The 11,233-nt window shown below is 37.1% G+C and overlaps 2 protein-coding genes across 2 annotated transcripts; one reads left to right on the top strand and one right to left on the bottom strand.

Moving 5' to 3' along the window:
• The first annotated feature begins 2,772 nt into the window (after positions 1–2,772).
• Positions 2,773–5,559, top strand: tuba7l (tubulin, alpha 7 like). Its single transcript, XM_036594576.1, has 5 exons — positions 2,773–2,908; positions 3,528–3,676; positions 3,773–3,925; positions 4,111–4,638; positions 4,858–5,559. Exons 1-5 carry the CDS (start codon positions 2,788–2,790, stop codon positions 5,146–5,148), a joined length of 1,242 nt encoding a protein of 413 aa, XP_036450469.1. The 5' UTR covers positions 2,773–2,787; the 3' UTR covers positions 5,149–5,559.
• Positions 5,560–5,571: 12 nt separating this feature from the next.
• vps37bb (VPS37B subunit of ESCRT-I b) lies at positions 5,572–11,207 on the bottom strand. The gene is made up of 4 exons (XM_036594575.1): positions 11,032–11,207; positions 8,954–9,125; positions 7,772–7,854; positions 5,572–7,656 (listed from the first exon to the last, which is right to left on the bottom strand). The coding sequence occupies exons 1-4, from the start codon at positions 11,143–11,145 to the stop codon at positions 7,225–7,227; spliced, it is 801 nt and encodes a 266-aa protein (XP_036450468.1). The 5' UTR covers positions 11,146–11,207; the 3' UTR covers positions 5,572–7,224.
• Positions 11,208–11,233: the final 26 nt, after the last annotated feature.

Below are 11,233 nucleotides of genomic sequence, written 5' to 3'. Positions count from 1 at the left end.
CGAGGTGTAATCTAATGCAAAAGTCATACAAGACAGTCTGATCACTCCTGAGTAGTATCTTTAACTGCAGGCATAATGTGAAAAAAGTATATATCTATACCATGTACAGTTCTTACTGAAATGATATATAAAGGATTGTACTGTAAGAAGTTTTCTATGGATGTTTCAGTTGAGTTCTAAGTTACTACTATGCCCGTGCAACACAAGCATTTTATATTGGATGTGTTCCGTGTCTGTGCATGGTCTAATGCATATGCTTGGTTTTAGCTCATAAATGTCTTGTTAAATGAGAAGTGTCAGTACTAGGTCATGTTTACCTTCAGAAAGTGTACAGTGCTGTGCACTTGCCTCTTTCTAATTTCTTCTGTTAAAGCATGTTTGAAACTATGGACACCCAGTCTTGGAAGACATCACCTAATGTTAATGACTGATTTCCTCAAACTACTGACTTTTTACTATGTTAAAATAATGGCTTATTTTATTAAATTATTTACTATGAAAATAATGATTTAGTATCTCATAATAATGACTAAATTTAATAGTTTATAGTTTTGACATAGTATCTCAAGAAAAAAGTCATTAGACAAACACAATATGTATGCTGAGAAAATTAGTCACTATTTAGAGATAAAAAGTAATTCAATTATATTTTTAGATAGTAATTCAATATTTTGAAAAAACAAGAAATTATTTTCAGATACTAAGTTAATATTTCAAGAAAATATTGTAAACATAAAGTGTCAATGCCAATGTTTGACATACTGCTGCAAGAAACAGAGACAAGGAAAAAAAAAGAGATTTGTATCTTCCCTACCTGGCAGGAATGGGCTTCCACAGTTTCAAGTATACAGTAACAGAGGAAATTTAGGGAGGGAAAAAACACACAGCACTGTATACTTTCTAAAGGGAAACATGACCTAGTACTGACACTTCTCATTTAACAAGTCCTAAAGTGCTTGCGGTAGACCACCACAGATACACACACAAAGAAACACAGTAGTAACCTGAATGCAACAGAGACATCCATAGAAAACATATTATAGTACATGGTATGGTTGTGGTATAAATAGAATTTCTTCATTGTGTCTTCATTTAATGGATATGATTTTGACATAAGTCATTAAGAGACACTAGGTCATTATTTTGACCTAGTAAGTCCATATTTGAAGAAAATAAGTCATTATTTCAAGATACAAGATATTTCAAGATCAATATTTTTAAGAAAATACTTCAACATTATGAGACACTATGACAATAATTTTTAAATATATGTATGTATATATATATATATATATGTATATATGTGTGTGTATAGACATTAGTTTGCATGTTCTCCCCGTGTCTGCGTGGGTTTCCTGCCACAGTCCAAAGACAGCAGACAGGGTGCTGTCCAGGGTGTATCCTGCCTTCCATCCAATGACTGCTGGGATAGGCTCCAGCTCCCCCTGCGACCCACAAGAATAAGTGGCTTAGAAGATGTGTGCGTGTATATTAGTAAATATGTATGTATTGTTCATGTAGTTATATATGTTATATTTATGCCTGTTATTGCACATTTTGTCTGTTTTGCACTATTGCTACTATTTGCACTTCTGGTAGATGCAAACTGCATTTCGTTGCCCTGTACTTGTACTGAGCAATGACAATAAAGTAGAATCTATCTATCTATCTATCTATTTAGGCTTCTATTTGCTGTGGCTGTTGCATTCCATTACCAACAGCTAACTAGCTAGCAAGCTAATGTGAAATTTGAAAATGCTGTGCCGCGTCCAATGACACATACCACTGTACTGTAATCCTTAATTAACGCACGCGCTCTCTCTCTCTCTCTCTCTCTCTCTCTCTCAGCGAATTCTACAGAACGGTTCTCTTGACCTACTATTTAGTTCGTCTTCTATTCACACGCCCAACGTACAGTCGTTAGTTCAAGTTGACATTTAAAATCTTAACGGGAACCAATTGCAACATTTAAACAAATGACTGACATCTAACTACGATTTCTTTCCACATAACTGACCAATAAATTTAACTGTAGGCGTGGCTACTATAACCGTTGATCTTTATAACCTTAGTGCGATTCCGCGTTGTAGTTTGGCAGTAACGTTAATCAGCTGAGATTTACAAAGCCACGTTTTCATCATTAGGTATACTTATACACTCATAGCAACAAATATAATTACAATTAACCAAGTGAGTTTATCCGAAGTTACCTAAACAGATTGTTCTGTTTCAGACCTATCCTATAAATAAATAAAAATGGTAAGTCACTACTTTCGTTCTGCTAATGACGACGTAGCGTAACCTATCTAGTTAACCTGGCTAGCTGGTAACGTTAACTAACGTTAACAGTTTAGTTTGATCTCAACTGTCTCAGTAAACTTGGTTACGTTAGCTAGTTGGCAAGCTAACTTACAAAGACAAATTTAACCAGTCATTTAACGTTGATGTTTGTTTTGCGGTACTGTGGCTATGCGATTACCCTTTTAGCGAGCTAACTAGCTAGCTAAATTACCTAGTCAGTCATAGAAAAGCTCGTCTTACGTAGCTAGCTTGCTAGGTTAACGATTAATAGCTAACGTTATCCTACCTAATATATATATATATATATATATATATATATATATATATATATATATATATATATATATTCAGGGGTTTTATTATAACCACTTATCTTCTGTGCAGCGCGAATGCATCTCAATCCACGTTGGACAAGCTGGCGTCCAGATTGGAAATGCATGTTGGGAATTGTATTGTCTTGAACATGGTATTCAACCTGATGGCCAAATGCCCAGCGATAAAACTATCGGAGGAGGAGACGATTCCTTCAACACATTTTTCAGCGAGACAGGCGCAGGAAAACATGTGCCAAGAGCAGTGTTCGTGGATCTTGAACCAACTGTTGTTGGTAAGCATATTCTTCCAGCTTTTTAAAGGATTCAAGAATATATAAAGTACTGTGCAAAAGCGGCCAGCTATAAAAAATAAGAAAAATCTTTAAAACGTTTTATTCCGGTAGTAATTTTGTATTTGGTAGAAAGAATAACAAAAATTTGTTGTTCTGGGTGTCAGAAAAGCTATTGATATATTGGCTAGTAGAATAGAATTAACAGTTACAGAAGAACACAAGTCTGGTTCCTGAATTCCGCATGCACTCTAGCCGTTGTATATAACACACAGACAGGCATAAAACATAAAGGATACAATTTGTATTTACTCCGGTATTAGTCTTTTTCTTAACAAATAAACTCACTGCACAGTTAAATACTTTATTGCGTTCATCACTATCACTGGCATGCTACTGGAGGCCTGGGAGTTTCAGCATTTTTGCCGTTCCCAAGATTGTGATCTTCAGGACTGAAGTTGATTATCTTCCTTCTGAAATTTGTTGGATCCACTCTTCCAACTTAGGGTTCACAGACTTTAGTGCTCCTGTCACCAGTTTAAATCCCTGGTATTTCTGCAGTTTCCTGTATGCCTTCCTTCTAACGCAGAAGTTTTGAATGTTGTTTTTCCCCCCTTATAAGATGAGGTTCGCACTGGAACATACAGACAGCTCTTTCACCCTGAGCAACTCATTACTGGAAAAGAGGATGCTGCCAACAACTATGCAAGAGGCCATTACACCATTGGTAAAGAAATTGTTGATCTGGTGCTTGATCGTGTTCGTAAACTGGTAAGAGTTTATTTTGTTATCATGTCATTGTCAAGGAAATCGAATTTTGTGCTGTTTACTCCATGCCAGTATTTATCTCTTTTTTGTCTTTTACAGGCAGATCAGTGCACTGGACTCCAAGGATTCCTCATCTTTCACAGCTTTGGCGGTGGTACGGGGTCAGGCTTTGCCTCTCTTCTGATGGAAAGATTGTCAGTAGACTACGGCAAGAAATCTAAACTTGAGTTTGCCATTTACCCTGCACCTCAGGTACCATACAGTCATTATTTTGCCTAATATTTGTTTGTGCAAAGAACTGTGATTTATATCTCCTTTGATTGAAGGATTTCTTTGCACTAACTGTAGCAGTTGGCCGAGTAAGAATATGCTTTCGCAAATACATAAATATTTTCAACAGCTTCTTATTGTTTGTAAGTGCTTTATTCATCCTTTAGGTTTCAACAGCAGTAGTTGAGCCGTACAATTCCATCCTGACCACCCACACCACCCTTGAGCACTCTGACTGTGCTTTCATGGTGGACAATGAGGCCATCTACGATATCTGCCGCCGCAACTTGGACATTGAGCGTCCCACATATACTAATCTCAACAGACTCATTGGTCAGATTGTTTCTTCGATCACAGCCTCTCTCCGCTTTGATGGTGCCCTCAATGTTGACCTCACGGAGTTCCAGACCAACCTGGTGCCTTATCCACGCATCCACTTTCCACTCGTCACATATGCCCCAGTCATCTCAGCTGAGAAGGCGTACCATGAGCAACTGTCTGTTGCAGAGATCACCAATGCCTGCTTTGAGCCAGCCAATCAGATGGTTAAGTGTGACCCTCGTCATGGGAAGTACATGGCTTGCTGCATGCTGTACCGTGGTGATGTGGTCCCTAAAGATGTTAATGCTGCCATTGCGACCATCAAGACCAAGAGGACCATTCAGTTTGTTGACTGGTGCCCTACAGGCTTTAAGGTAAAATTAGTTTATTAGTTTCTGATTTTAGTAGAGCTGTGATACTTGCTAATTGTCTTTTCATTATGTTAACATAATTGATATTTAACATTTAACATTTTTCTTCATGAGATTGATAAAACAATTCTTGGTATTATAACATAGTGCTATTCTGTTGTTTCAGTGATACATATACCTTGTTTCAAAGTTTCTTTCAAAATATTTCTCTGATTTTACTAGGTTGGCATCAATTACCAGCCACCAACTGTGGTTCCAGGGGGTGACCTTGCCAAAGTCCAGAGGGCTGTCTGCATGTTGAGCAATACCACTGCCATTGCTGAGGCCTGGGCCCGCCTGGATCACAAGTTTGATCTTATGTATGCAAAGAGAGCCTTTGTGCACTGGTATGTTGGAGAAGGAATGGAGGAGGGAGAGTTTTCTGAGGCCCGTGAAGATTTGGCAGCTCTAGAGAAAGATTATGAGGAGGTGGGGGTTGACTCTGTTGAAGGAGAAGGTGAAGAAGGAGAGTAGATTTATGGTGGAGACAATAATTGTTTTAACTGTTCGTGTGTTAGTAAAAGTGAGTTGTTCATAAATATTCACATTTTGTTTTCAAATGTGTAATTAAATAATAAAAGCAAGGTTAGTCTCTTATTCACAGGCATCGTTTCCAAAATGTTTAAGATTTTATCTTGCAAATAATATTAAAATTTGTGGTTTGAAAGAAGGTTGCTGGTTATGTAAACCTCAGTTTATTGGTACAAATTCAATTTTGGGCCAATATTTAATTATAGGTACAGGAACAATGACAATGTGAAAAAAAACCCCAGATCAGTCCTGTTTGAAAATGGAATTAGTTTTGTTCTTTTCCAGTAGAGGGCAACAGTGGTGCAATTTTCTGGGAGATTGGTACTCAAAGGCAACTGAAAGATTAAACACAAGTTTTATTACAAGTTTGTTTGTTTTCTTTTAATTAGGATTTTTATAAAATCAAGTAACATTAATTGTTCACCACTAAGAAAACAATTACAACATACTTTACATAAGGAGTGTTCCATGTAGTGTACAACAGTACGAAAAAGGCTTTATAACATGCATTACACTAGGATGACAGCTCTTGCCATGAGAAAATTTGACAGTGATAGCTCAATAATTTAAGGTGGAAAAAATGAAAAGGGGGACAAACAAAAACAAATGGCCTAAATATCAATGGGTGAAAAAAACAACTTGCTGCAAGGCACACTTCAGTTATGGCTGTTCTTTCAAATCCAGGAGGATGACTCATTTTCAGTAATTAATTCCTAGATAAAGCTGTACAGAAGATGAAAAATCCTAAAATGACAGTTACTTTTGAAGCCTGCAGAGATTTGAAAAAAATTTGATTAAGACATGTCCAGATTTCATCTACTATATACTATATTTAATGCCTCATTAATGCTACACAATTTTTTGCCATAACCTCATTGTTTAAACATATTTAAAGGATATTTGTATGTGGTTTGGGTGGAGGATCAAGGGCTGCATAGTACAAATGCCATCTTAAAACACTGCACATCATGTAATTCTAAGGTTTAGCAATGACAGGAATTCACAGGTACCGTAATGTCTAAGGGGCATTACAAGCTAGGGAAAAAAGACTTTGAATCAGATGATTTCTTACTTCATGCTCCAGTGCAGTTTGATGTGCTACCTAATCATTTTACAAAGGCAAATAACCAGCTAGTCTGATTTTTGATTAAAATGTGGAAAAAAACATTTCAAGTTCATCCATAAGAGAGATTAGAAAGATAATGACACCAAGTAATTGCATCAGTACTGAAAGAAGTCTAGTTTCAGTGTGTTTAAATGGATATACTACATTCAAAATCAGTTGAGAAACAAAATATGTTAGTATCAGGAAAAAATGAAAAAGACATCTTTGGTTGCTGGTTAGTTCAACCCAGAAATCCAGTATGTTAATAGTCTAATGCTAACGGACAAAATGCACACAAAAATGAACACAGCATATCCACAACTCTTCAATTTGCATATAAACCAGTCTCACTTCTTACAATGCTTTAGCATACTTTAGACGTTCACATAACACTCCCTTTCCCTAATTCTTTACATGTAATTTACATGATTATTTCATAAGCCTCTGCAGTTCCCATATATCTGTATTTAAATAACAGCTCAGTGCTTCTCAAAATTTGACATAACAGGCCATTTTATCTCAAAGTTACATGTAAAACTAAAGTACATGTATAATTGTAGACATGATGTTTTTGACCTGAAAAGAGTTTAGAATAGACTGTTTGCACCAGTTTAGACTTCTTAGTTATACCTGACAGACCCATTTATGAATATACTGAGAAAATATTTAGTCCTACAATTTATCTCTGACAAATGAAAAGCTAACTGCAGCTGTGAGTAAAATTTGCAAGAATGGTGAAATTCTCTCTTGATAATTTTAGCAAAAGAGAGAAATTATCAAGAATGTTGACAATGAGGGTAATAAGGGTAAACCTGTACAAGATCAAAGTGCTTGAGAAACAGAGCAGAATGCCTGTTTATACATTTCCACTGAAGAAGAAAAAAAAAACGTTTAAGGGCATTTTAAGTATTACTTCATTGCATGATGAAGCCAGTCCTTGGGGGTAGACCAGGACTGGGCCTCTGAGGAAGTGCTGGTGCATACTGCTGTATAAATGGACTAGAGTATGATGGCACCATATTAGGTAGAGGGACAGAAGGGTAGGGAGCTGCTGGGTATGATAAAGCCAACTGCTGCCCTGTTGGTTGAGATGGTGGGGTGGGTGGTGGTCTCAGAGGAACTGGGGAGCCATTAGCTTGGCCATGGAAGGGCACAGGAGAATTGGGGATGTGAGGCTGCACAGGCTGATTAACTGAGGCCTGTGGCATCTGGAAGCATTTGAGCACTATCTCCTGCAGCTTATCAATCTTTACACGCCGCAAATGAGCCAGCTTCCTCTTGCTCTGGTAGGCTTCGATGAAAGTATCCAAAGACAAATCTCCATCGAGGAAAGAATCAGCCATGTTCTAGAATGTGCATAAGAGAATTGAAGAGGAGTAAAGTTATTCTGATGGCAAAGTATGAACCATGCCCTTTATTTAATGCTTGCATCATCTTCTAGAAATGAGAAACCAAGCTTACCTCTGTTTCCTCTTCAATCTTGGCTCCCTCAGCTTGCAGCAAGGCTAATAGAGTATCCAGTGAGCTTTTCCCTGAACTGTGATCTTTGTAAGAATAAGAAAAAGAAGGCATAAACAACTCTTTGCATGTGATCATTAGAAATGAATGAGGTGCACACTTGAACCATGTTGTACTTTAAGTATTAGGAATTACTAGTGTATATTGGCACATATTTATGTACCACAAAAAATCATCAAGTTACAGGTCACTTATATGCAGTTAATTTTGTTAAAGAATGAGACAAAATAAGATGCTTACTAAGTGGGCAGTAGCCAATTTGATTACCAAACTAATGCACACATGCTTATGATCACTTAAGTATGAGGAAAACAAAGTGAGATGCAGCAGACTTCTATGACACCATTGTTGCTTTAAGAGAAAAAAAATATTCCAAAACCATTTAAAATATTAATAAGAATGAGAAATGCTCTACATTTTGAAAGTCTTAAAGCTACACAAAAAACAAGCTGTTCAACAGATCCAGTCAAGTGGAGCATATCTGACAGCGTGTGTGGTATAACTGCTTAATATGCTGATCAATACAATGTTTAGTACTTTAAATAAATGAACATTTATTAAATGCCATTGTAAAGACAGTCAAACAATAAATAGCTATGGCCTAAACAGGAGAAACACAATAGATAAATACTACACAAAAAATAGATAAATACTACACACTTGCAGGCCACCCTGGTGGCTTGAAGGCCCTAAGTGACTACCTATACTGCTTACGACAAAAAGCAGCCCTGCATATAACCTTCAGAAATTACAGCTAAAATGCATAAAGCACAACTGTGGTACAATTACTGGAGCTACTATACAAAAATACTGGCCTTTGTTGGGAACTAATGTTCTGAGGGCATTAATGAGTAACTCAATGAGTAATGAGTAAATCAATCCCAAAACAAATTCCGATATATAGCAATACAACTAGCCAGTAAAACTATTCTATTAGGATTTGATGACGTGAGGTCTGGTTTTGTAGATATGGTTTAGGCTAATTATTTTACATAAGGAAGGAAAGCGTTCCTGACAAGTCAAAATATGTGCCCATCTGCATTTGAAGGAATAATTAAAATTAGTAGCTTTATAATTATATAAAACTTAAATTTTTTAAGTAAATTTTGAGTGAAATTTGCAAACCTAGAGTGGACTTGCGGAGCTGGTAGGCCTCAAAGAGCTCCTGTAAACAGCAGTATCGCTTGGTTAACTGCATCTTCTGTTGGTCCAGGCAAGGTTGTAGGCTAAGGTTCTGTTCTGCAAGACTGCGATTACTGGCAAGGGTCATCTCCTTAGACTGCTGAACCTCTTGCATCTAGAGGTAAAAAGAGATCAGTGATCAGGAAAGCTTATCATAGTTGGCCACGGATCACAGGCCATCGCTCATGTTAGGGTAGAAGTCATTGCCAAGTCAAATAGAAATAAGCATCTATACTTACGATATCTTATTATTGAGGTATTTTATTTTGACTAGGGTAGGGTCGGGTTGGTTTCCCAGACAGAGATTAAGCCTTATCCTTCAGTACATTTAGGGATTAAGCCTAGTCATGAACCACAGAGCATTTTGAATGGAGACTCTGTGTGAAAATAAAATATAGTCCACGCTTAATCCCTGTGTGGGAAACCAACCACAGCACATGAACTGGTCTGTTACAAAATGAAATCATGAAATTTTAGCTGACAATTAATTGCCATGTACATAATTGCAAGTAACAATTTCTCTTTTTTGTTTATTATATAGAATTGAAAAAGTACAAGCCTACATGGCTAAATCCACTGATTAACTGTCTTGCTTAGCTGCTGCTACTTAGTGGCTCTCAACTGATGAGAGATACAGCTGGAGCTCAAATAATCATATACTGCACGCCGCTGCCCTCTAATGATGTAATTAACAAACATCATATAAAAAAATTACTCACTGTTTATTGTCTAATACTGTTTAAAAAAATACTCACTGTTTAATAAATATACTGATTTATTGATTTTCACCGATGTGCATGTTATTTGTGTGTTTTTAAATCTACATTAATTTGCCTCCATCCAACTGATGAAAAAGCATTCATTTCACATTCTATTTGTTGTAAACATAGTATTGTGAAAGCTCACAACTGTGGAAAATAACTGGTCAGATCAGGCAATTATGTAATGATTGTGACATAATAATCTGCCTTGTAGTGTTATGGTTCTCGTACTTTAGAGTTCATTTCCACAGTCTTTGCAACATCTTGTTCCATTCACCATTCAAATCTCACTTCAAAACCTTTATTTTGTCCATAGCACTCTGTCCTTCTCGGTGTTTCATGTCATGCATACACGTCTCATACACGTCATGTTCATGTGTATTAAGGCCCTTTTTTCACTTGTATTGTTTCTCTGTCAACAATTGCATGTTTGCCTTGAGTCTAAAAAGGTGCTGTGTAAATAAAAACAGACTCGTGACAGCTTGGCATCTTTCATAGGCTTGTCAGGCGCCTATCACAAACATCTAAGATGCCATGTGGTTTGTAAACCATCTCACCATCTGAGTATCTCCTGATTTTAACGATGCAGTTTGCTGAGATATGAAATGGAGTGAGTCACACTGTAATGGGCCGTTTTCTCAGCCACGAAGCACAGTGTGTAATCTCAAAGGGAATGTCTACAGCCAACACAGATTTGCATGTTTGTTACGTGAGGCTCATAAACCCACACCAACTAAAGGGCACCATTTTGTCCGAAGCTGTACATCATATTTTCAAACACACTACATTTTTTGATGACAAAATAAAGCTATCCACTTACTTAAGACTAATGGCCAGAACATTTCAATAAACAGTTTGCGCAAAGCATAACCTCTCCACCAAATTATTGGTACACATGAAGTCTATGCCGATAATCAAACTACGGTAAAATTACAGCCGTATTAAACATGATGACAATTAAGAAATAACGTTGTATGACCCTATGTAGCTCGACAAAACCGCTTGCAAGCAAGCTAAGCTAGCTATTGAGTATAAAACACTCCAAGAACTAACGTTAATGGGAATGTAAGAGAAACAATATAATTGAGGTTCAATTGAGGAAATCGTGCGGAAGAACTTTAATAATCGTCGATAAGATAACTTAAGCGTATTCTATGCTCGCTAGGTTAAGTATTTGACAAAAGAGAGGCCGTTTTCAATGCTATAGCTACGTGCAGGCAAGGATGATCTTATTTCGCTTCGTTGACTACAAACACTTACCTCGTCCATTTCTTTGACGATTTTATTAAGCTTTTCGTCATCTTCGAGCAACTCGTTCAGCTGGGTCACGGAATATAAACTAAATTTGCTCGCAAACTCAAATATTTCTCCCATCGCTGTTTATTATTCCTCTCGCCAGCCCTGCTGTTCCATTAGCCGGAACTCACTTGCATCTTGTCCAATCAGAGAGAGAAGAGAGCTG

This window comes from Colossoma macropomum, unplaced genomic scaffold (genome assembly GCF_904425465.1).
Source record: "Colossoma macropomum unplaced genomic scaffold, Colossoma_macropomum, whole genome shotgun sequence".
Taxonomy (NCBI): domain Eukaryota; kingdom Metazoa; phylum Chordata; class Actinopteri; order Characiformes; family Serrasalmidae; genus Colossoma; species Colossoma macropomum.
Note: the sequence above shows the minus strand (reverse complement) of the source record. Positions and strands in the feature narration are given on the sequence as shown.

Excerpts from the sequence above, each read along its gene's own strand:
- tuba7l (XM_036594576.1), top strand. The coding sequence starts at position 2,788 with ATGCCCAGCGATAAAACTATCGGAGGAGGAGACGATTCCTTCAACACA. Across the intron at positions 3,677-3,772 it reads TTGATCGTGTTCGTAAACTG|GCAGATCAGTGCACTGGACT; the intron begins GTAAGAGTTTAT and ends TGTCTTTTACAG. Across the intron at positions 3,926-4,110 it reads CCATTTACCCTGCACCTCAG|GTTTCAACAGCAGTAGTTGA; the intron begins GTACCATACAGT and ends TTCATCCTTTAG.
- vps37bb (XM_036594575.1), bottom strand. The coding sequence starts at position 11,145 with ATGGGAGAAATATTTGAGTTTGCGAGCAAATTTAGTTTATATTCCGTG. Across the intron at positions 9,126-11,031 it reads TCGTCAAAGAAATGGACGAG|ATGCAAGAGGTTCAGCAGTC; the intron begins GTAAGTGTTTGT and ends TTTTACCTCTAG. Across the intron at positions 7,855-8,953 it reads GCTCCGCAAGTCCACTCTAG|ATCACAGTTCAGGGAAAAGC; the intron begins GTTTGCAAATTT and ends ATTCTTACAAAG.